Source organism: Perissodus microlepis, chromosome 4, assembly GCF_051167445.1.
Source record: "Perissodus microlepis isolate ML-2025 ecotype Zambia chromosome 4, ASM5116744v1, whole genome shotgun sequence".
Lineage (NCBI taxonomy): Eukaryota > Metazoa > Chordata > Actinopteri > Cichliformes > Cichlidae > Perissodus > Perissodus microlepis.
In genome coordinates, this window is record NC_140464.1 from 12568778 (window position 1) to 12592122 (window position 23345).

General features: G+C 42.1%; 1 protein-coding gene across 5 annotated transcripts in view; it reads right to left on the minus strand.

The window, feature by feature from the left end:
- LOC146388472 (protein sidekick-2-like) overlaps positions 1–23345 on the minus strand; it is an 85823-nt gene that overhangs the window by 34125 nt on the left and 28353 nt on the right. For all 5 annotated transcript variants that reach the window (XM_084925808.1, XM_084925805.1, XM_084925806.1 and 2 more), the window contains exons 2-4: positions 3389–3548; positions 1738–1844; positions 1325–1472 (exon numbers count right to left, since the gene is read on the minus strand). In XM_084925808.1, coding sequence (XP_084781934.1) covers positions 1325–1472; positions 1738–1844; positions 3389–3548 — 415 coding nt within the window. The remainder of the gene's footprint in view (positions 1–1324; positions 1473–1737; positions 1845–3388; positions 3549–23345) is intronic.

The window sequence follows — 23345 nt, forward strand, 5'->3', positions numbered from 1 at the left end:
CTGCCACCACTATGTTTGATTGCTGGTATGATGTTTGTTTAAAACTAGACATATCAGAACTTGAACCTTCCAAATAGTTCTGTATTGATAGTCCACAGAGTATTTTCCTAAAAGTACTGAAAATTATCAAGACGTTTTTTGCAAATGTGAGACGGGCCTTTGTGTTTGTCAGCAACGGTTTTCATCTTGAAACTCTTAATGATGCCATTTTTGTCCACTGTTTTTTCTACTGTGGAATCATAAACACTAACCTTAAATTAGGCGAGTGAGGCCTGCAGTTCTTTAGATGTTGTTCTGGGTCTTTTTTTTGGGACCTCCTGGATGAGTTGTTGATGTGCTTTTGCAGTAATTTTGGTTGGCCTACCACTTCTAGGAAGGTTGACCACTGTTACAAATGTTCTCCAATTGTGGATAATGGCGATCACTGTGGTTTGCTGGAATCCCAAAGCCTTAGAAATGGTTTTATAACTCTTTCCAGAATGATGGCAGTTGGTGAACTGGTGGCATGGTGGTTTTTTGAAATCTTTTAACCTACTTCACTTTGTCAAACAGGTTTTACTTGATTTAGTAGGTCTGGCAGTAATCAGGCCTGCTTGTGGTTAGTGAAATTATACTTAGCCTTCCAAAAATGTGGTTAATCATAATTAATTTTTGATTTAACAAGGGGGGAAAATACTTTTTCAGTTATGTTTGGAAAGCCTTTTTCCCCATTAATAAATGAAATCATCATTTAAAAACTGTTTGAAATACATAAACATAACAAGTGTCTGCAAGATATGCACACACACACATACACACACACACACACACACACACACACACACACACACACACACACACACACACACACACACATATAGACCCTTCAAGACAGAAATCTAACCAGGGGTGAGTGCTGTCAGTCAAACCTATCATCAATTGAGGCCTTTTGTCCAATTTTGTCTAATTGGTTCCTCTGCTGCCTGCTCTATCTCTACCCTTCAATCATTCTGCCTGCAAAGTCAATAGGGCCAATATAATAACCCGCTTTATCACTGAGAGGCGATTCAATGATGAACACAAGGCCTGCGCCAACATTCGTTCATCAACTATTCTGCTCAACTTCACTCATGGTGTGTGGGGGGATTGGAAAAAAAAATCTGTGAGCAGTATTGAACCTCTTAGAGTTCTCTGAAGTGAAAGATATTCTATTTCAACAGCTCTGCATTCATCTACAGCTCATATATGAGAGAACTTTCTGAGACAGGCACAGAAAAACACAAGTAAGATGCATAAATGCTTTGTCTAAACTAAAGCAATCAAATTGGGGTGAATGAAGACTTACATGCGACTGCTGGAGGGAATCTTACGCCCATCTCTGAACCAGGTAATCTGGGGCCTGGGGAAACTGTGTATACGTGGTGCACGGATTAAAGCACCCTCGCCCTGGGACACAGTTTGAGACCTCTCACCTTCCACAAAACCCCCCATATCTAGGAGACATAAAAAGTGAGTTAAAAAGAGGGAGACAGAGAAAAGATACTAGAACAGAAAATGCTGAAAATGCCTGCCAGCAAAAAGGATGGAAATAAACAATTGCCATTATTAGCATTAATGTTATGTACCTTTTTCAAAAGCTAAGCGCCTTAAAACAAAGTGACTCATCCACATAGTGTGCATGACGAGCTTTTCACAAAAACAGTGTCTTGCCCTTAATCTGCCAGAATGGAGGATGTATAGAAAGAATCCTTTACTCACAGGCAACCTGCACTTCAGTGCTGCACTGCATTATAGCACCAACTCGGTTTCTCACAATACAGCGGTAATGGCCAGCGTGTGATCGGTCCAGCGAGGGGATCAGGTACCTAATGGGCACACGCAACACAACTGCAATTAGTCATCATCAGCATGACAGACAGCAACATTTGTCATCTTGCTGCTATTATCACCCACACTCAAGATGCTAAATTAATTGACATGTTTCAGTGGGCACCTGAAACGGTGCCTTAATGACATTCCTCTTTGTAATAAGACATAAATGGTCTAAAAAAAGGAAAATAACAGCCCATCTTTGAAGTGTTATTTGCTGCTGATGTAATCCTGGACAGTGGATAGTAAACCAGAGAAGGAAGAATGAAATTTTAATGTAGTGCGCAGGTCCTGACTGGCAGGACTCACAAAACGCGATTCCTCCATCTTCAGCCTGATGAATCAAACAAGCACCAAGCGCATGTTCTGGCCATCCACAGCTCCGTCTCTCCCCCTTGATGTGCATTCATGTTAGATGGTGCATGTGAAATACTAGCAAAATAACCTAAGCAGTTACTCCCCTTTGACTGGTTTGCTACAGCCACTTAGGAGTGTAGCTTCCACCCCAGCCATGTTCCCCCCTGCACTGCAATTCGGGGGGTAAGGGGGGTGGGGGGTCTGATTAAATGGATTCCAGTTCTCCTCTTTGATCAGGGCTGGTGAAGAATAACAAGCAGAGGGCTGGCCTGCAAGGCAGACCCAGAGACTAAGCCACGTGAGAGCGCAGCCAAATGCTTAGGAAAGACAGGGAGAGAAGAAAAAGATGAAGGGGAGAGAGAGGATATGTGAAAGAAGGTAGGTATAACAGGCAGCGAAGGGATGGTGGGGAGCGGGGCAGCGATAGCAATCAGACACTACCACCTTAGCGTGTCTGTCCATGTCTAGGGTTTTGGTATGACTGTGAGTGGAGTCTAGGAAACTGTGCTAAAATTGGATTGAAAGTGACTTCCACTGTGGACTGCATCTGTCACCTGTTAACTCGCATGCAGGCATAATGCTACACAAGCATACTGTACATGTAGAAGTGGGCACACACGCACACACACATGCACAGAGGACTTGTTAGTGCAGGGTGAACACTCCTTTTACCACGCTGAGTTGGTCCAATAATTCAACAGTGTGTTTAGAGGCTGAAATATGTCATACGAGGTGTCCAGAACAACTCCAAAATAAGTGAAAAAGCATACTACAGCTCACAGATCAAAGTGGCCCATCCACACCATATAAGCTGATAAAAAAAGAATTTGCATTGTCTGATTTTATTACGCCAGTGATAGTTTCAGCAAACCGCAAGAGAGGGGAGAGTAAAGAATATTTATCTGCACACACCATCTCGGAATGTTGAATGCAGTGTGAGATACAAATCGGAATAAATTTGATAATCCCTTGAACACAAGATGCTATGTTTCAAGGGAGATATGCAGCCAAATCAGTCCTGAATAAATCCATAGAAATGAGTTTGGAATATGAATAAAAATGAGCAATTGTGTTATTAGTTACAATTAAATGCCTCTAAAATGTCCTCATGTAGTAAGATACTTAGGGTTAAGATAAGGAAAAAAAAAGAATTATTGCAGGCAAGCAAGGTTGCATTCCTCACCTGTATTCCAAGGAGAAACGTGTAAGCTCAGTACCATTGTAGATCCATTTGAATTCCAGGGGCCAGCTGCCCTCAGCCATGCAAGTAAGTACTAGGCGATTTCCCTCCAGGTGAACCTGGGTTTGAGGAGGCTCCATCTTAAAATAAGGTGGGACATCATCTATTAGAAAAAGAAAGAGGAGAAGAAGAAGAAGGAAAACTGAGTCATATAAAAACATAAAGGAAAAGATGAGTAAAAAGGAAGAAAAAGAAGGAAAAAGCGAAGCAGCTGAGTGAGGGTAGTAAAAATGGCAGTGATTCAGTAACCTCTGCGAGGAGACACAACACAATTTGAGCAATTCACAGGGAAAAAAAGAGGACTCAGAACAAGCTATTTCCATTTTTCTTCTGCACTGATTGGGAACTTGAAGGTCAACAGAAAAGCTTGCCAAAAAGCACACGGAATAAGTTGTTACCGCGAAAGCAGCTTACTCCTTTATTTCAAATTGAAATGTGCTGGCATAGAGGTAGAAGAGCAATTTGTGCAGCAGAAGAAGTGTAAATGAACACTTCCATACCTCTACATCAGTAAAAGAGGATGGGGAAGGAGACAGGCAAGAAGAGCGAGATCGAGGGAAGGGGGAAGAGGAATAGGCCAAAAGCAGATGGAGAAAAATACTGCGAAAAACAAGCAAGCTAGAGGTGGAGAGAGTGAGAAATTAGGAAGCGTTGGGGGGTAGGGGTGATAGGGGCTGCTTTAGAAAACACAAAGTTTCCCCGTCTTAAAATCCTTTCTGTGACAGGATGAGTTATACTCTGTGGCTCCCTTCATTTATCTTTATAGTTCCCTAATGCAGCCAGATTATACAGGCCTCATCCGCAACACTGCACACAGCCAGTACAGCCACAAAAAGACTTTAAGGTGATATGCAAGGTCCAGGGCTGAGCTTGGAGACAAAGTGCTTTCATTTGAGCTGATGAAAAAGGCATGATCAGACCTATTGATCTGTCTGCCTCACGAGCCATGGGCGACACTGAGCTGATTGTGCCAGTGTTTGTGGCGGGCTAATTAAAGTCTGTATTAATAGCTGCAGTATGCCGCTGTGGCCTGCAGCATGCCTGGTTCTGTGTCTACTAGGTGAGTCACTCTCATGGCTGATTACTGGAGCCACCCTTGCTCTCCGCACCCATATGCAAGTTCACAGCCAAGATTTATGGCAGTAAATGCAGAGGATGGTGTGGCGGAACTGGGTGAACGTGAGGGCAGCCTTCGCTGGGCAGAGAAGGGGATACAGCAAATTGGACCTGATTGAAACAGAAAATAAAAGAACGACTATGCACCTTTGTGTTTCACGTTGGCAATCATGCTTGCCACAAATCACACACTATGCTTAGCTGCAGCTTAGTCCATTTTCTATCATACAAATAGATCAAAACTTGCAATTTTTTTTCTTCTTTTTTTGATAAAACTACCTGGGTAATCCATTCGTTCTACCACCCTTACATGAACTTTTCAAAAACAAACAGTGTTAAACCCAACAGCCACTTGAAACTGATCTTTGTCTGAGCCCAAATGGAGAAGCCGTCCCTATTTTTCCCCAGACACTAGCTGCTGAGTGGTGGCTTTGCTATAATTCTGTCCTCTAGTAAATGCATTTGTACTTGACACACACACACACATATCTGCACATACACACACAGACAATCCCAAAACATACACTTATGGCTGAATAAACACACACCCAACCACTTCCAGCTGGTTTGGGGTTTTGGTGGCTATGTGCACTTAGCGGCATGGCTCCATCAAAAAGCCACCATTAGAGACCTGCACATGCAAAACCTAAACTCACACATCGATCGTCTGGGGCAATACATAATACCGACTTACTGTTGTGAAATTGTGGACTGCGGAATTGAGTGCCCTGTAATCACCACCGCAGTTACCTGTTTCAGCACCATTCATGCATTCACATTTTTTCAGCCTCATATGACACATTCACACAAGCTCTAATAATGACTCCCCAAACACTGGTTATCTGTGGCACTTGTGACCAATTTCACATCTAGAGCAAAGTGTATATTTTCAGGACCAAAGCCAGCACGAACAGGAAATAAGTCTTGCATGACATAAGTGTGCAGAATTTCTGCTGCGTACCCCAAGAAATGATTGCTATCCACACAAGACCCAGCTGAAGTGATCTTCTTTTTGAGACTCTGTAAGAACTTAAATGACCTGTGACCGCCAACAGTTCTTAATGCTGACAGAAGACAAGGTCAGCTCCTCCGAAGACTGGCCTCTGGGATCTAATGAGTTTCCAGTGGAGAACCTCTTGTCGGATGTGGATTTCTCTCTCCCTCACTGTGCTTTCTGAACTTCACAGTGAAACACTGAGGGCACACGCTGCTGATCCATGTTGGTGTCAGTGGTAGGCTCTGCATGTGTGGTGTCAATGGCAGGATTACATTTTCAAGTGTGTTTCTGTTTTCTTTGCATGGCAGAAAAATACACAAGTGTGAATACATGCACTGTCATTGCATAAGTCAAGGTTAGGATAACTTTTTCTTTGCATGCGAAAATTGACACGCATGCTCTTACAGGAGCACAAGGTTCTGTCAATACAGAGTGTGCACATTATAACACTCAGCATGTCAGGACTCAATGAAAAGTATTCTTCTTAATTTTTATTGTTTAGCAAGACAAATGTGCTTTGGCTTTGACATATCAGCACGATCTACTTCTCATCATCAGTCTAAATAGGTTTGTCTTGCCCAGCAATGAATACTAAAAAGAATACTTAGCAGCGAGTGCGGGTTTTCTGTTTGTTTTCACATTTGATAGGCACAATAGAGCTTTAAGATTTGGGGTTCAGTGTACCGCACCTGTGTATTATATCTTACAACACTCTGGTGTCACAGGTAATATTTCTCTTAGGGGTCATCTCTTTTTTAAACCACTGTGGCCTTGTGGAGCAAATTCTACAGTATAATAGACTTGCACACACATATTATATCCACTGCATTCAGAAAGTGTTCAGCTTTCTTATAGCTCAATGCTAAAATTTCTTTATGCCTAAATTCAGTTTTTTTATCACTCCTCACAAATCACCCAGAAAGACAACGAGAACTTTAAAAGCGTTCTTAAAACATTAAAAGAAAAAGCACAGAAAACCATTATAGACCCCATGCTATGACAAAGGATGTGAATTAGGTTTGGGTTTGGCATGTGCATAAAATGTAACTTCAATCTCTCATTTTTTTTGCTTGACTCTCTGTGCTTCAGTGAAAAATTCCAGGAGTGGCCTTCAAAAGACCTAAACATAAGACATCAGTAGAATATATGATATTTCCCAGAACTTGGCCAAGCTAAACTGAGTAATCAAGGAAGAAGAACCCTCGGAGGAGAGGTGACAAAGAACCCAAACATCTACTTCTTAGGTCCAGTGTGAGGGTGGGAGAAACAACACTGCACTGATTTTGGGGTTGTGTTTTTTTTTTATGGTAGTGTGAGGAGACAGATGAAGTCTCTTCTCGTTGAAAAACATAACAGCAAGCTTTGATGTTGCAAAAGATTACCTAACGGAGTCTCAGGACGTGATAAACTAGATTCTCTGGTCAGATAAAACCAGAACTTTTTTAGCCTCAGTTCCTAACGTTACATTCTGAGGACACCAGACACATTACCGGCTAGGCTCATTACCTGCTTGATACCATCCCAACAGTGAAGAATAATGGAGGCAGAATCGTGTTGGTCATGGCTGATGAGACGCTATGGAAAACAAGTCAGAGTGTCCTTAATGCAAACCTGTTCCAGAGGATCTCAGAATATAAGTGTTTAAGGAAGCTGAAAAGTTCTTTTCTTCCAGAGGCTGGAATTAACCAGAGAACAGTTCCCTTCCTATGAAGCATGAAGTGATAGTGCGGTGTTTGGCAGGTGCACAACATTGTTACCTGCAGGTTTCAAGTCCAGATGGAAAGCTAGGGGAAATTCCTTATAGAGGAACAATTCTTACACCACTATGACCAGAGGTAAAAGCTAACTGAAGCAAGCAGGTCTATGGATGACCGAAAACTGGCATGGAAGGACCAGGAGGGCTTTTATAATGTGGCTGCTGTGCAGAGCAGCTGCCCCTAACAGTCAGGCTGCACCACCACAGCCCATTCACCACAGATATAAAAACACCTTATTCTAACCTGACAGCTGAGGTTGAATGGTGGCATGGCTCCAGCCGGGTCCCCCGCTGCATACACAGAATTTTAATGGCAGTGAGACAAAGACCACAGGCACTGGGGTAGCTTTATAAACCAAAGGCCATTGTGCTCCCCATTGCACCATGCTGGCATGCAATCACACAAACGGTGTTCACATTCAGCTTTTGTCTTATAGTCATTCTCTAGCTTTTTTTTTTTTTGCCTAACCTTCTTACCCCAGCTCCACACCAGCAGCAGGGAGCTCTTCTGACCTCTGTTTAATCCTCAGCCACCTGCATTTGAGCCGACGTAACAGCATCCTAGCTGGCACTTGGCTCAAATGCATCTCTGATATTCAGCTATAGTGGTTAGCAGTGGCTGTTTCCTTTGAAGGCCCATTTGTATTAATTTCTCACTCTACCTTGGAAGCTCAACACAAATGCACTCATACTGTATATGTGTGTATAACTTCAGTCCACCCATGGTGCATCATGTCATACTGGAAAATTTAGAGCTGTCATTTAGGCTCTTGAATTGGACCTTAAGATACGAAATGGGTCATGGTTACCCTCTAATGGGGGTTATGCAACTGTCATGGCTATGACCTTGGCCTAGTAATGGGATGGTGTAAGGGCGTGGGTTGCGGGGTTGATGGAGAGGGGTTAAAAGCATTTTGAAAGCTGATGAAGCTCTTCCCTTATGAATTCGCACATACAGAAGAACACTGACACACATGTATAATAGATCATCTTAATATGGTGCTTCACGAGTTGAGATAAGAATGCTGGAGCGAGGATACAGAGCTCTTTAGAAGTCACATAAGCGCACACTCCTAAAAAGTGTATATACCCCTCAGCGCCCCATCACCACCACCCCGCCCACCTGCCCTTCGGAACATGGTTGGTTCTGAAGGTGAGGTTGATCATGAGGTGCCGTCACCGTGACAGCAGGTACCTTGTCAATTTACACTCTATCACCTAGTCGAGTCAGAAAGCAGACCGACACTAAAGGAAGAATTAAGCGAGCGATTGAGTGGGAGAATACAGAGAGAAGGAAGCGAGAGCGGCATTGAAACAGATGGTAAAAAGAAACACAGTGCTTAATGATAATGTCAAAGACAGATTGAGAATTGATGTAAAGAAATGATGAGATGAGGAAAGTGACAGTAGGGAGGAGAGCAATGAAAAGATTGAGGAGTGTGTCCTCCAACACAAGGCACCAAGGTGAAGTGACCCATTACAGCAGAAGTCAAGCAAGCACGCCAGACCTGAAACAGGAAGACGAGATGAAGAGCCTTCATTTAGAGAAATGGCCCATAGTTCAACATCTGTATGTGGTATTTGATAGGTTGATGTCCTCCCACAACTCCTCCTTACGCTCTTTTGTTCGCAATCCAGAATGAACAAGCCCCCTATGAGATCTTATGCTGTGGAAATATAGAACCCATGACATGCTATTTAAAGCTCATATACTCCTATAATTATGCTCTCGGCTTGGAGGAGGAAATGAAGAGGGACTATGGATTTTTCATGTTAAGTTGATCTGAATTTTTGAATTTTTTTTTTTCTTTTTGATGCAGCGCCTGCTTTGATGTTGCAGAAAGAGTCCTCAGGTTGCTACAGATGAAATGCTGCCTGCATCCCAGCTGTGTTTAGTGGATTGCCATGGGTTAATTGATGTGTAATTGATGTGATTAATTGAGGTGTAATGTACCGCGGTGACGTGCCTGGGATCCTACCCGCTGCAGGGCCCGTGTGTGTGTGTGTGTTGAGGTGTGCCTGTGTGTCTACAGGAGGCTAGAGCAACACAATTAGAAGCAGTAGCATCCAGCCAACAAATGGAGATTTAATTAGGAGTGAAGACGGAGCGGGAGGCCAGTCAATGGGCAGCAGATTGAATTATCTGGACACACACTCCAGCCGGCAGCGTGGACAAATTCACAGTCACACACACACTCAAACGCACACACCCTTTCTGTTTGGAATTCTTCCCTGTTTGCCTCACTGCTCCGCTGAGTGCTTTCCTCTACCTCTCTGCTATGCTCTGCCTGTCTCAAACTATCTTCCTCTTTTTGATTTCCTCCTCCTTTTTTTCTCTTCCCATCTTAAGTTTCTTTTCTTTTTTTTCTCCCCCCTTTCCCCACAATAACAGTTTCCTTTCTGCATGTTGTGACTATCTCTCCTTCTCGGCAGCCTTGATCTCTCCCAGTACAGTCGTTTTCCTACTTTCTTTCCCTGGCCTCTCATCAGTTGTCATCTCTCACACACTCTTACTTTCCATGTCCCTTCCTTCTGAGCTCTCTGCCAAGATGTCTCTCCATCTTTTTATGTCTCTTTGCACCCCTCCTCACTCTGTATCCTCTATCCTTTAGTCCCACTCTCTCTCACTTTCCTTACCAGTGTTACTGAGTCACTAGCAGTATATTGTATGGCGTACCGAGGGACATGTCTGTGATATCCAGGAGCCTAATTAGCAAGTCCAGCTCCTGGCAGAGAACACGGCACGCAGAGGAGCACAGGCACAAGGCCCGGCATCAATTAATGAGACCTCGCACACCCACAACCACCATTACACACCCTCTGCAGCATCGAGTCTCTAGTCAGCTCAACCTTGTCCGATGAGCAGTAGAGGAAACCGCAGATGAACAACTGTAGCTAGATTTAAGAAAGTTGTGTCTTTAATCAGCAAGGGATAGTCATAGCACTGTACAAGATAAAGCTGGGAATCCTCCCTGACTTTGTGGCACTCAAACAAGATTTATGCACTGCAGCAGCGAGCTGTGAACATAGCCTTGCATCCAACAAATCAATGTATCATAGAAATGTACGCTAGACACAAGGCAATTTCTTCCTTCCAAAGGACAAAATATATGAAACTGTTTTGGTCTTAAGGAAGTGAGGTTTGGAGAACTCTTTTGGGTTCAGTGCAATGGGAAATAATCCAGACTTCCCACCTGGTGTAGTGTGACTGACATCACAGTATTATTTCCCAGCTGTGACAGACAGCCTCTACAGTTTGGGGTAAGAAGTGAGCCTTTGTGCGCAAGATCACATACACGTATCGTTATGACTTTCCCTTTTTTTCCCTACCCACTAGAGAGAAGGCAGGTGGTTGTAGGTGGCAGAAATAGGTACACATTTTTACTTGATCTTTGTGAGCTCTAATTGATATTTTTCAAAAATAAACCCAGAGAAATAGATAAATGCCAGTAAGTGAAACAAGGAGCAAATACAAGAAGAAAAAAAAGGACTGTAAGAGCATCATTGGGAACAGGAAGAGGGGTAGTCTTTTCTCAGGGAATGAGAAGGTTGAAAACAGGCCTAAGTGAATTGAAAAAAAGAAAGTAGGGCGAAGACTAATGGAATAAATAAATAAAATAAGCAAGTGCGTTGAAATGTGAATTCTACAGGGCCCCGGGTCATTAGAGTTAATACTGTGCATAATGCCATCTGCTGTGATTGTTTACACTAGGCTGGATAATTAGATCCTAATTAGTAGATGGTATGGTGGGGGAAACATTATTTCACACGCACTGAGACAGAGATAATCAGATCCACCTGCAATGCTGCCTTGCCTGTCCATCTTGGGACCCGTGGGCAGCTCAGCAAAGATGCAGCTATTAGACAAGTCTTGATTTAATTGCTTGATGCGTTAAACAAATCTGGGCCATTTCCCCTCATCATTAACATACAGATAAACTTGTACGCTTTTGGACTCACTCTCTTAACAATCTGAAAACCGGTGTGGTACTTGTACGCTTCTGTCCCTCACGCTCCTGTGTGTACAGGTGTGTCCCTGTGCATAAAAATGTGTGCTCACATTCTCAACCTCACGTGCTTGTGACAGTGTGTCTTTAAGATAAAGACACCAGAATTTTTATGAGGCTAAATGCGTGGACTCAAACTGCCATGTCCCATCCGTGCTTTTCTCCCCAACCAAACCCTTTGAACCTCTGAATGGGAGCGATGCAACTGGCATGCTAATAGTGTTTTGCTAAGTGTAAGGTATCACGGTGCCTGCCATTATAATATATGCGCGTGGAATAGCTGGTGATTGTGATTCTTATCAGTGTGGCAGAGTGCATGGGCGCCAAGCAGTGAATGACAGGGGCTGGCAGTAAATGTTAATGGCAGAGAGCAGCTGACAGAAAAAAGAATTATTATCTCCCTTCATTACATTTACACGGCCTGCCTGTCTGTCTCCCTTCCTTCCGCTGAGCCTAGGAGTGAACAGCAATCAGTGTTGGCAATGCTTTATTTACCTGTTTTGCAGAGAACAAACACCTTCTTTGGTGTGAATGCATAATCCACTCAGGGACTAGGAGTTTCTCACACTTACGATAGGTCAAACAGACTCGATTACTTGTGAGCAATAACGGGTCTTTGACGGGAAAGAGTCACAGATATTATATTAGAAGAGCCAGAGAGTGTATGGAAGGTGGAATACATGCTTGTTTTCATGTTTTCTAATTTTGGTATGTCTGACGTGTAGCAGATGCTCCCACGGGGTGCCCTGAGCTCCTACTAGGCAGTCTGTGGGAGCACAGAGCCCCTGTTCCTAATTGAGACCTCTGGAATGTAAGAGCTGACAGAACGGAGCTTGTCACATCACTCCCTGCCCAGAACACATTAAAGAGAGGCCCACGACCATTATTTTCTTCCAACATCCAAGCTGCTGTAGACCACCAAGTACTTCTCTGTGCGGTGTGACAGCTAACCCCTCCCCCCCAATTTTGAGTTCCTTCAGATGGCCACTCAAAACTGCCAGCCTCCGTGCAGGTCACTCATCTGACCTTTGAGACATCAACACAGTTCTCTTCGCCGGTTCTTTTCTCTGAAGTGCACGCGCACCTCAAGCAGGAGGGAACACAGAGGAGAAACACAGCTCTGTGGCACTGTCTGAAGACAGGCAGCCAGCACTACGCCAGCAGGCAGACAAAGATCTGAACGCACTGACATTATGCTAATGGTAGCGTTTGGCTGGTTCTTACATGACTTCACACCACATTGCTCATCTCAATTACCCGATACAGTAACGGGTGCTGAGTGGGAAGCGTGCAACTTGAACAAAGCTGGAAAAATTCGCAGTCAGAAATACTAATTGTTTCGCGCTCTTCTTGACATTCCTTTAAACAATCCTTGTTAAAACTGCTGCGCATAACAACGTCCTATGTGAATACTATAAATGTGTGCGTGCTTGCGAGTGAAATTATAATGATTAAACGCTTAATTTTTACAGACCACACAAGAAGATTAAAGGTGTGTTTTTAATTTAGGTAATTTAAGGTAAGAAAGCGGAATATCTGTCCTCTAAATTTGATTACATACAGCATTTGTTACACACACACACATATCTGTGTACCTTACCACCCATCTCCTTCAAAAATGCCTGTCATCGCTTCTCCTCATGATTAATGCAACAAGCCAGCATTTCTACTTGAAAAGACTGTGTCATTTTGATCTATAAATTGCAATCTACCTCACAGGAAAACCATACCCCTTAATCAATAGCTTTTTTATAACACTCACAACATAACTACAGCTTTGAGCCCGATGCCAACAATGCTATCTAATATATGAGGCTGATGATGTTTTTCTAATTATACACTTAAACCCGCACTCAAAACATCGCTCCAAGTGCTGCAGTGATATTGGCAAGGATGTTTTCTTCCATTTTGGAAAACAGCAAAGATTAAGAACCAGAATCCAGCCTGTCCCATCCTAAACCTGCACTGCAACATACCCAGTTCCCATGCAAAGGAATGTTGAGTGGAAAGGTGCTAGGAAGTTTTAAATTTCTGAAAGTAAAAACCAAGGTTAGCTCTATTTGTGGCACAGTCTTATACATATGCAAGTAGCACTTTATGTACAAAAAGGAATTACAACCACAGCAATTTTAGTCTTCACACAATGTCATGTATATCCTGAAGGTTATCGTTAGAAATTACATAAATTTAAATAGCAACACCATCTTTCATCAGGTTAATGTATTCAGTGAGCATTTTTTTTCACCGCTGTGTTATTGAAATGTTCCCACCAGTGCTCTTAACACACCAGTGTAAAAAAAATCATGTTGGCAATTCTCTGAACTTTCTCCGCCTCTAAGGACCTACAAAGTGGAGGGATTGACTGCTGTTGGCTGCAATAGCACACTGAAATATGTGCAGACGATCAAGCAGATATGGCATAATGTTACTGGCGCCCAAGCAAAGGCATGAGTGATTTGAAGGCTTAATGTGGCCCTCCACACCACACAGAGTTATAGCTTGTGATTTGCATCATAAACGTCTGTTAAATTTCCACTTTTGGAAATGAATATCGTTAAATGACAACCTGACAGGGAGCCAGATGGGGGAGGTAGGAGTGACACTTTTTTTGCATTCATATTTTCCACTCATGATGGGACCTAATTCCATATTACTACATCTATAAGCCGTGCATAAATACACATCAAATTTTTCATTTTTCAAACCTCATAATCCCTGGATAATCTTCATCTACAATATGAGCACCACTAAATTGGAGAGAAGATTTGCAAATGAACATATTTACATCAGTCCCATTAGTGAGACACTGAGGAGATACTGCACAGAGATCTGCTGCTGCTTTGAAATGCCTGTAGGGACTTAAGAATTTTATTAGAAGCACTTTAACTTATCATGCCATGGTAAGTAATGCGCTTTAATACACATATAATGCTGTGGATTACAACTCTGGATATTAATAAATCATCAGTTTTTTTTATTTATTATTGCTCTTTTAACATATTGAGTAAATGAAGTGCTTTAATGAGTAGAAAGATTCAAGGACTTTTTGTGCTTCACTGCATGTGTGTCTGTGTGTGTGTGAGAGAGAGATGTGGCAGTAATACTAGAAGTGTTCACGTTCATTTGAGTTTTAGATCATATCTGCTCAGCCAATCACATGGATGCATTTGGACATGAAAACTGTAGACATGTTCAAGATGACCTGTTTAAGTTCAGACCGAGCATCATAACGAGGAACAAAGGTGATTTAAATTACTTTCAATATCGGATAGCTGTTGGTGGGCTGGCCTGAGCAGTTCAGAAACTGCTGATCTCCTGGGATTTTCCCACACAGCTGTCTGAAGTGTTTATACAGAATAGTGTGAAAAAGAGAAAAAGGTATGCTGTGTTGGGGGTCCAACCCACTTTTAGCAAGGTGCACCTAATAAAGTGTCCAGTAAGTGTATAGAAGCTGTGACAGTGCGTGTATGTACATCAGGGGCGGAGCGTGGGGGTGGCTTACTGGGCTTAAGCCCGGGTTGTTTTGTCAGAAGCCCGGGGTCTTTTGGAGTGTAATTTTTTCATAGTTAGATGCCTGGCTGACAACTGTATAAAACAAAAAGTACACACAATATTCGAAGCACATAGTGCACACTGTGGGAATTTACGACTGTGCGTGAATCCCCCCTGATATTGATATGATCCGAGCTCAGGCACTAAGCGACTGAGCGAGAGGGCGGGGCAGCTGCTGCCTGTGAGTGCACTGTTGGAGAAACGGAGCCAGCCATACTAAGGAGAGCTTAAGTTTGACCAGGTACCAAAGCAAATCATTCGTACTGTACAAATGATGTAAATATGACGGTGCATCACGAAAGATTGATATCAAACTGATCACTTGACCAATATTACGTTACTTGCTCTTCGAGTGAATCAAAAACTGGCGAAATGAAAAGCCGAACAAATGCTATTGTTTTAGAGAGTCTTAGCTTACGTGTGTTTATTTCATATTTTCAGTTCTTACCCTCCCCGACTAAATAGGTTTCAGTTATGTACTGAAATATAAGAATGGACATTAGAGGGTTCTTTCAAAGAAAAAACTCAGGTAAATGTTATTTTATATATTATGCTTTGTATGTTGTTCAGTATATTTCTATGCAAAACAAGAGGGATTTCAGTACACAGCAGGATATTCACATTTGTAACCAGATATTTACATACACTTTAGGGAGAAAACATAAAACATTTTTACTGTACAACATCAATTTAGAGTAAACTTTTGTTTTAGATAAATATTGAAATATATTTTGAATTAGTTAAATGTCAGAATAAAGAGAGAGAGATCTGTCTATTTATTATCACTTTCATCAAATTTAGGAGTACATATACACTAAGTTTATTGTTAATTAATAAGAAAACTCCAGAGGATTCCATTCTGAGCTGAAGAAGCTTCTGATAGGTTAGTAGAGTCCATGTGAGTAAATTGGTGGCACAGCTGTGGATGCATATAAGGCAAAACACAGAGCCTGTTTCTGTGACATGGGAAAATCAAGAGATGTCAACCAAAACACCAGGAAAAGAATTGTGGAGCTCCATAAGTGTGGCTCAAGTTTGAATACAATTTGGTGCCATTTGCAATTAAGAAATACAGATAGTTTCTCTCTTTACTCTTAAAGTTAACAAATATGTTTTTATATTTATCAATCTAAAAAAATAAACTTTAGTCTGATTTGATGTTACAATTAAAAAAGTGTTTGTGTTTTTATCTGAAGAGTTTGTAAATATCTGTATATTTGATGATTGTCAGCACAAAGAGGGAGAGAGAGGAACAGAGAGGGAGAGAGAGGAGAATGAGGACAGAACAGAGATGGAACAAGAGCAGGTGAGACACACATGTTAGTCAAATGGTCGTTTACCAAAAGTATCACCGTATCATAGGTACTCATGTATCTCGTACCTAGTGTTTCTTTTTAGGTTTGCTATTTTTCAAATTCTACATTTATTAAGTTATGCAGGCTTGTTTGCACAACAAGGCTAAATAATTATATAAACTTTTCTCAATCTAAATAGTGGACTTTGGTAGAATTAAAAAATAAGTGTAGTGAAGGTCTATGATGATTTTTAGTGCTACTATCATCTAGTTCTGATTCTGGTTCTGTCTTGGTTAAGTCCTCAGTAGTCCTGATTTTGAACTGTTGTAGTCCTGTTTTAATTCTGGATCAGTTCTGGGTCTGGTTGAATTGGGGTTTAGTCCTCGTGTCTTGATTCTTGATAAAGCCCTGACCTTGTTCTGCCTTGCTGCTTAATTAAAAAACTAGTTTAAGGTGTCCTGCACATGTGATAAAAAAAAAAAATCCCACATGCATACTACCCTTTTGGGCTAAGCCCCAGGTGTTTCAAATGTCTGGCTCCGCCTCTGATGTACATATCTTTCTATAAGGTGCTAATGTATATTTGAATTGCTGATCAGACTAAAGGGATGTGCAAGTAGTCGACAGCTCTTTAATGACAGACAGATCAAAGCCTATCATGCTCTGCTTTGAGATGAAAGGGATCATTAGCTGCGGGTCAACAAGTCATTATCTATGAACAAGCTACCCGTGTGGCATGTTTACTCTGCTTTGTGTGCACATGCGTGTGCATGTGTTCATGTGCCTTCAGATGCCCATCAGAAACATCCATATTGCTCTCTGATCTCTGCACAGCATGTGGGAGGTTCACTGGTCTCTCCTGGGGCCCATTTCCCCACAGACAAATGCCGCTCCAGCAGTGAGAGCTAGCCTCATCTATTGTACCTCCTGCCTCCATCAACTCACTTTCCATCTATTACGACCCAACAGTCCGATCTTCATGGCTGAAGCTCATTGTAAAACCCTAGCCTTGCTGATTCAATAGGCTCTGGAGGGTTCTGACAATGACCAATTCACTCATGACTATTATTCATCACAAAACCTTTCCAGCTCTCCAATAAAATCCACCACCCACCTTTCCTACTCTGTTTGGTATGCTGTAACAATCCATCACTTCCAAATGTTCTGTTGCCCCTGTCGGATGTAGCATGCACACACAAACACACGTTTACACACGCACATAACTTTTCTCATACAACTCCACTGAACAAACTCTTTCTCACCTCAGAAATTGCTATTTTGGTGCAGGGCTATTCCTTCCCTCAGCAGTTTCACATAAATTCTTTCTTCCTTTACAAACATTCGCTCCTGGCTTCTTTCTATCATCCACCCTTCTCAACCGCAAACTGCTCTTTTCCACTACCAACCCTGTCTCTCACCCTCCCTCTCACCTTCAGATGCCACCCATCCACTGCCTCCATGCCTGACTGCTTTGACAGGCCTAAGACTCAAGCGGGGGAGATTTGATCCCTTCCAGAAGTGAAGCTCTGGCAGTGGGGTCCACTCTCCAACCGCTGGACGTAGAGCCCTGAGCCACCAATTAAAAAGTCATGAAGGCTTTTAGGGCCATGCAGGACTGTATTTTGCCACTCTACTGAGGATTGGCTGCCTGAAAATAGTCTTTGTGTTCCTGAGACAACAGTAGAATATGCAGGGGGTGGGGGTTGAGTAGATGCGGGTTAACAGAGCAGCAGTGCGTGGGCCACTTCGCTCTCCCTTGTGCTCTTAAGCAGCACTCTCCCGGCCCTTCATTTCCTCAGATTGGATGAAACACCCACTGTTTATATGTATGGTTCATCACGGGCCCCTATATGAGCGCTGCATATAGGTTTCTAGTGGTGTGAGAGTACAATTGCCTTAACTCATGAGGGTCCCCACTTCCTTTCCATCACATCAACAACAGACTGAGCTACAAGAGGTTACATCCAAGGTTTATGCCTTATAACAACATACATTTTTTCTGATAGTAACTAGCGTACTATGGCATTCTTTTAAGATGAATAATATGCACAAAGAAAATGTAAGCTTGTATGTCTTCCAATCGTTTGTTTTAAAAATGAGCTCACAAATTAAGCAGGTGACCATTTGTGTCACACTTTTCCGCAAAAACCGGCTATATACAATATTACACGTGTGAAACAAGATGTTAATGCACTGTGAAAAAACCAACTGGCCTTCCACAATTAGTTTAGTCTCACCAACAGCAACCATCCATACCACTGTCACAAACAGCAGCCAGCTGTTAATGGAATCAATAAAGCTTTGCAAATATTTACAGGACAAGAGAGCCTCAAGGCAATCAATTCCAATCTATAGAATGATGGAAGGTTCTTCTGTGGCTATGTTTCAGGTTAGAGAAATCAATAAAGTCAGCTTTGGATAAAAAACAGGAAAACAAAAATAAAGAAATAACACCTGTAGTTATGACTGTGCCCTTCAGTCTTCCACTCCTAGGTCCTGTTCTTCCTTTCATCATCCTGACCCTTGTGTTGGTTCTTCTTTATTCCTCCAAAGTTGTCCAAGTTTGACATCAGCGGGTGTGACTCCCAGCAGGTAGCGGGAGCCGCGGGGAGTGCACACAGTGAGGTATTGGGAGACAGCTTTTGAAGAAGGAAGCAGGTAGTGGATGTGACAGGCTGTTGAAAGCCAGGAAGATAACAGCATCTGCTTCCGGAAGTCTTAACAGGTAGAAAGTAAATTATAGGGTGGTGGCAGGATGGATTGGAGGGGTGAGAAGGCCAGGCGAATTCTCTGGATAATGGGATATAAAAACAATGTTGCTCGGTTTCTGCATACATTCACAGCCAACAAGGATGGCAGGCTGAGTGACAGAAGTGCAGAAACGCTGCAGAGAATGAGAAAGAAGGGTATATTAAAAACAGATTGCTTCCATTTCTCTCCGGGGGCAGATTTTTTTATGCACAAGGTTGTAATCCCTACTTTATGTTCTGTAGTAACTAGCTCGATAAAATACATCAACCCAGCACATTAAAAGTGAATAAAATGGAGTATATAAAAGTGTGTCAGGAATCTATAGAAGTCAAAACCCCCAGGGTGATTGCTGATTTATTGATGCATTGATGCCTGCTAATACACTGACGAGTTCAGCAACTTTTCATAAATAGGCAATAATGTCAGGATTTCCTTTGCTAGGCATCCGGTTACCAAGTCTCATGCAGCTCCCTGATCTTCAGCCTAACGATCAGGTAGTTGGAGGCAAAGGATGAACTGATCATAAAGAGACTGTTTCCCTCTGATGCCACTCTGTTTTTACTCTCTCGCACACAACAATCCTCGAGAGAAGGAGGGAGGTTCACAGGGAGCTACGGCGTCTGCCAGCGGCCAACAGCGTCTGTTTAACAAATCCAACCTCCCTTTCCGGTAACATGCATGTGGGGAAAGTGAGTGTATATTAAATAGCCACACAAAAACCCTCTGGTGGCCAGATTTAACATAAATGGATCATTCTCAGAGCAGCTGGAAGGCTGTACAAACAGTGCTTCTCAAGGGCATACTGCACAACAAGTGCACGGAAAACAGTGGAGCAGCATGTGACTGTACATATCACAAAGCATCCCACTGCCCCAGGGCTTGAAAACCTGGTTGAATGCTTCATCACTTAAAGTGAATGCTTTACTGTGTGTATGCGAGTTACCGTACAGATAAATCAGGCAGATATGTGCATAAATCAAATGTTACCAACAGTTTATATTTTGCACTGTGTGTGTCAAGGAGATATGAATACTGCATGGTTCGCACTCTGAAAAATGACTGCATCCTCATCTGATAGATATTTCACAGCATGGCTCAATTAATGGAATTTTTCAACTGAGCTGCAAGAGAAATCCATAAAACAGATCAAACTGAAAATGCACCGGACAGAAAGCGCGTGTATGTGTGTGCACTGTCTGTTTGAGTAAGAGAGGAAAGCAGAGAGACACTGACCACACAAACTTGAGGGTCCACTTGGCAAAGCACATGTGGTTATGACTGCCAACTTGTGAAAAATGTCAATTACTTTCTCTACATCTGAAACTTTTATGAATGCTTCTAGGCTGTATCAAAGCCTTCCACCTCACCAGCTCGCTCAAAAATGTTTTCTCTCAGAGAAAATCAGCTTTAATTATTAAAAGCGTGGCTTCAAGTTTATTAGTGTTTTTCAGGACTTCCTTCAAAATGCCGTCCAAGGAGATGCTGTGCATATCAAAACGGTTCTATTGATTCTAACCTCCTTTCTTTGTTGCAAACAGACAGACTGTCAAAATCCTCAGATCTCCTGCCTTCAGTCAAAGGCTTGTGATGCATTACAAAGACAACTGTTTGCAGACACACAAGTCATAATAATAAGGAATGATGCTAGTGATCAAAGCTTGGAAATAGCAGGTGGTCTTTTAGTTGGCCACACAGGGATTCCGATCTTTTGACCCCACCGTGACTTGACCCAACCTCATAGCCTTCTCTACAGCAGAGAGCTGTATAGCTTTCCCAGCAATGCATCAGATAGACAGAGAAACAGACAGGCATGATCTTTCTACTTGTATAAGCAAGACTGTTTTAATCCCTTCAGGATCAAAGGCAGCTGCAAACTTTGCCTCCCTTTCATTAGGGTGTGACAGAAACCCTCCCTTTTATTCAGGACTGAACGGCCAGGTTTGATCAATCAATAGCAGTCCACTAACTTCGGCTTAAGTGGCCCTGGTATAATCATTCCTTTCTGAAAAATGGAGGATGAGGTGGTGGGATCAGACACACTCCTGCACTGTTTCATCAAAACAGCCTCTGGTCTGGGAATGAGTCAAATTATACCATGCTTTGTTATGTTCTGTTTCAGCAGAAAATCTGCTGCCTGACAAGCAGAACCTAAGACTTTAAGTCCCATAACTCAAAAAAATGAAACTCAGAATTCTGGTGAAAGGACAGAATAGGGATCAGCCAGGCTGTTAGAGTGGCTAACAACTGGGCTGCTGTCTGACTTTGCTATTGTTACTCACTGGAGGAATGTAATCTTCTTAATCACAATCTAAACCTGCAGAACAATTGACCCATTTTCATATGCAGCTTCTTATCTCTCAATGCATGCCCATATCTCATTTAGAAGTGTTAGAAATCCCTTTTCAATCTAGGTGATCTCTTCTCACCAACCTGCCTCCACATTCCTCTAATCCACTCTGATATACTCCAATGCATATCAGCCAAACAGTGTCATGTTTATATACTGAGTAGCAGGTTCTGCTTTGCTATGCTATTCTGTCTATTCCTATCCGCACTCATCAGAAAAAAATGCAGGTTTTTCACTACTTTTTTCTATATACTTGTATTTAATTAAAGTGTAATATGTCATTCCTTTCATTGCTTACTCACTGGGTCCTTTTTATACAAAAGTGCCTAATACATTCCATAAATGTAAGCTAGACTTCACAGGATGTATTTCAAACTCTGAAAACAAATTCAAGTATTACAGAAGGCTGGAAATAGATTTAATTTCCAGTTTTAATTAAAGTTTAAATTTAAAAAAAATTGTGAGTTATTGTGATACGCACCAGAGTCATAGATTTAAACTCACTTTTGAAACAGGATTAAAAAGTCGCAATCCAAAACAAAAAAAGAACGCAATAGCATTAATCTGGACGAACCACACACCCGCATTTGAACGCAATGAATGTGTGCATGTGTCTCAGTATAGTGCATATAACATAAATCAGTCATGATTTTTTGGCAGGTTTCCAATGGAGTGAGTTTGACATATTTTCTGCACATATTGCACAAGGCAAAAAGCAAATGTCTAATGATTTTAGGTGCAAACAAGCAGCTGTGCTGAAATAGTAACCACATTGACATTTGAAGACATTTGAGGAGTATTTTGCTGACATCAAACACTTCCATGTACATATGTGCAAATGAGGTGATTTTAGACACAACAAATCTCCTGCTCATTCTTCTTCCTGGGGAAAACAATGACCTTTTGTCAAAGCAGCTGGCGTGTCTCAGTTAAACACACGGTGTCCTTTTGTTATGTTGCCCGATGCACTGGGTTATGGCTACTGGGTTATGGTCTGTCACTCCCAATGTGTCATTTTTCATTGTGCAGGGTTACTATTATAAAGAACCGCATTGTAACAGCGATCAGTCTTTTTCTAAGCAAATCCTAGTTTTTAGTGACGAAGGAGTCCCTAAAAAAGAACCCATTACTTTTAAATACCTAAACCGAATACTTTCTATGGCCCAAACTTAAACAGTCAGTGAAACTAAGTGAAAAGGAAATAAATCTGCTGGTGAAACAAAGCATAAAAAAAGAGACAAAGTGCAAAACAGAAAAATCCAAAGTGAACATCCAGTCCTGGTTGATAAACCAACAGGAGAGGTCTATAAAACATGATCATAATCATAAACATAATCTCTTGGTGTCTAATATTGCAGCGGCTGATGCATCAAGGTACCAATGAGATGCAGGTGGCGTCTAACAAAACAGCATTAAGTGACACCCTGGGAGAACAGTGCATTGACTGCTCCTACTAGAACCAGCTCAGTGTTCAAAGCAAATTAAAATCTCCAACCTTCATGAAAATTAAAAGACCTCCAAGCTTAGTTGGTCATCATTAACAGTGCCTGTTTTTTGTTGTGCAGCGTTTAGATTTGATTATTGTAATAATTAATTAATTTCCATTGATACTTGTTTATCTATTACTAAAAGTGTTATCATATATACAAGTCGACTATGTGTGCACAAGCCTGGTTTATATAATCCACGCATGTGTTTATCAGTCTGACAGCAGAAGAAGGGTGTTGCTGAAGGATTACCATAGTGGTGGCAGACCGTCTGGAGATCAAAAAACGGTCTTTTGCCTTGACTGGATGCCAGTCTGTCTCCCCCTTCTTTCCCAATACTCAATTTCTTTCCCCCTCTCCCTCTCTGCATTCCTTCTCAATGGAATGAAAGGGGACGAGCTCTCTTCAGCGTGAGCAACGGTGGCATTATTGTCAGCGTGAGCTGCCTATCGTTGTCATGCGTCTGGCTGGACCCCTCCTGTCGGGCTGTCACCACGGTGTGAAGATGAGACGTGAAAACTTTGGTAAATTTGTCGAGGGGGAAATAAAGCATGGCGGCCCACTGATCTGACACCCTTATCTTCATGGTATC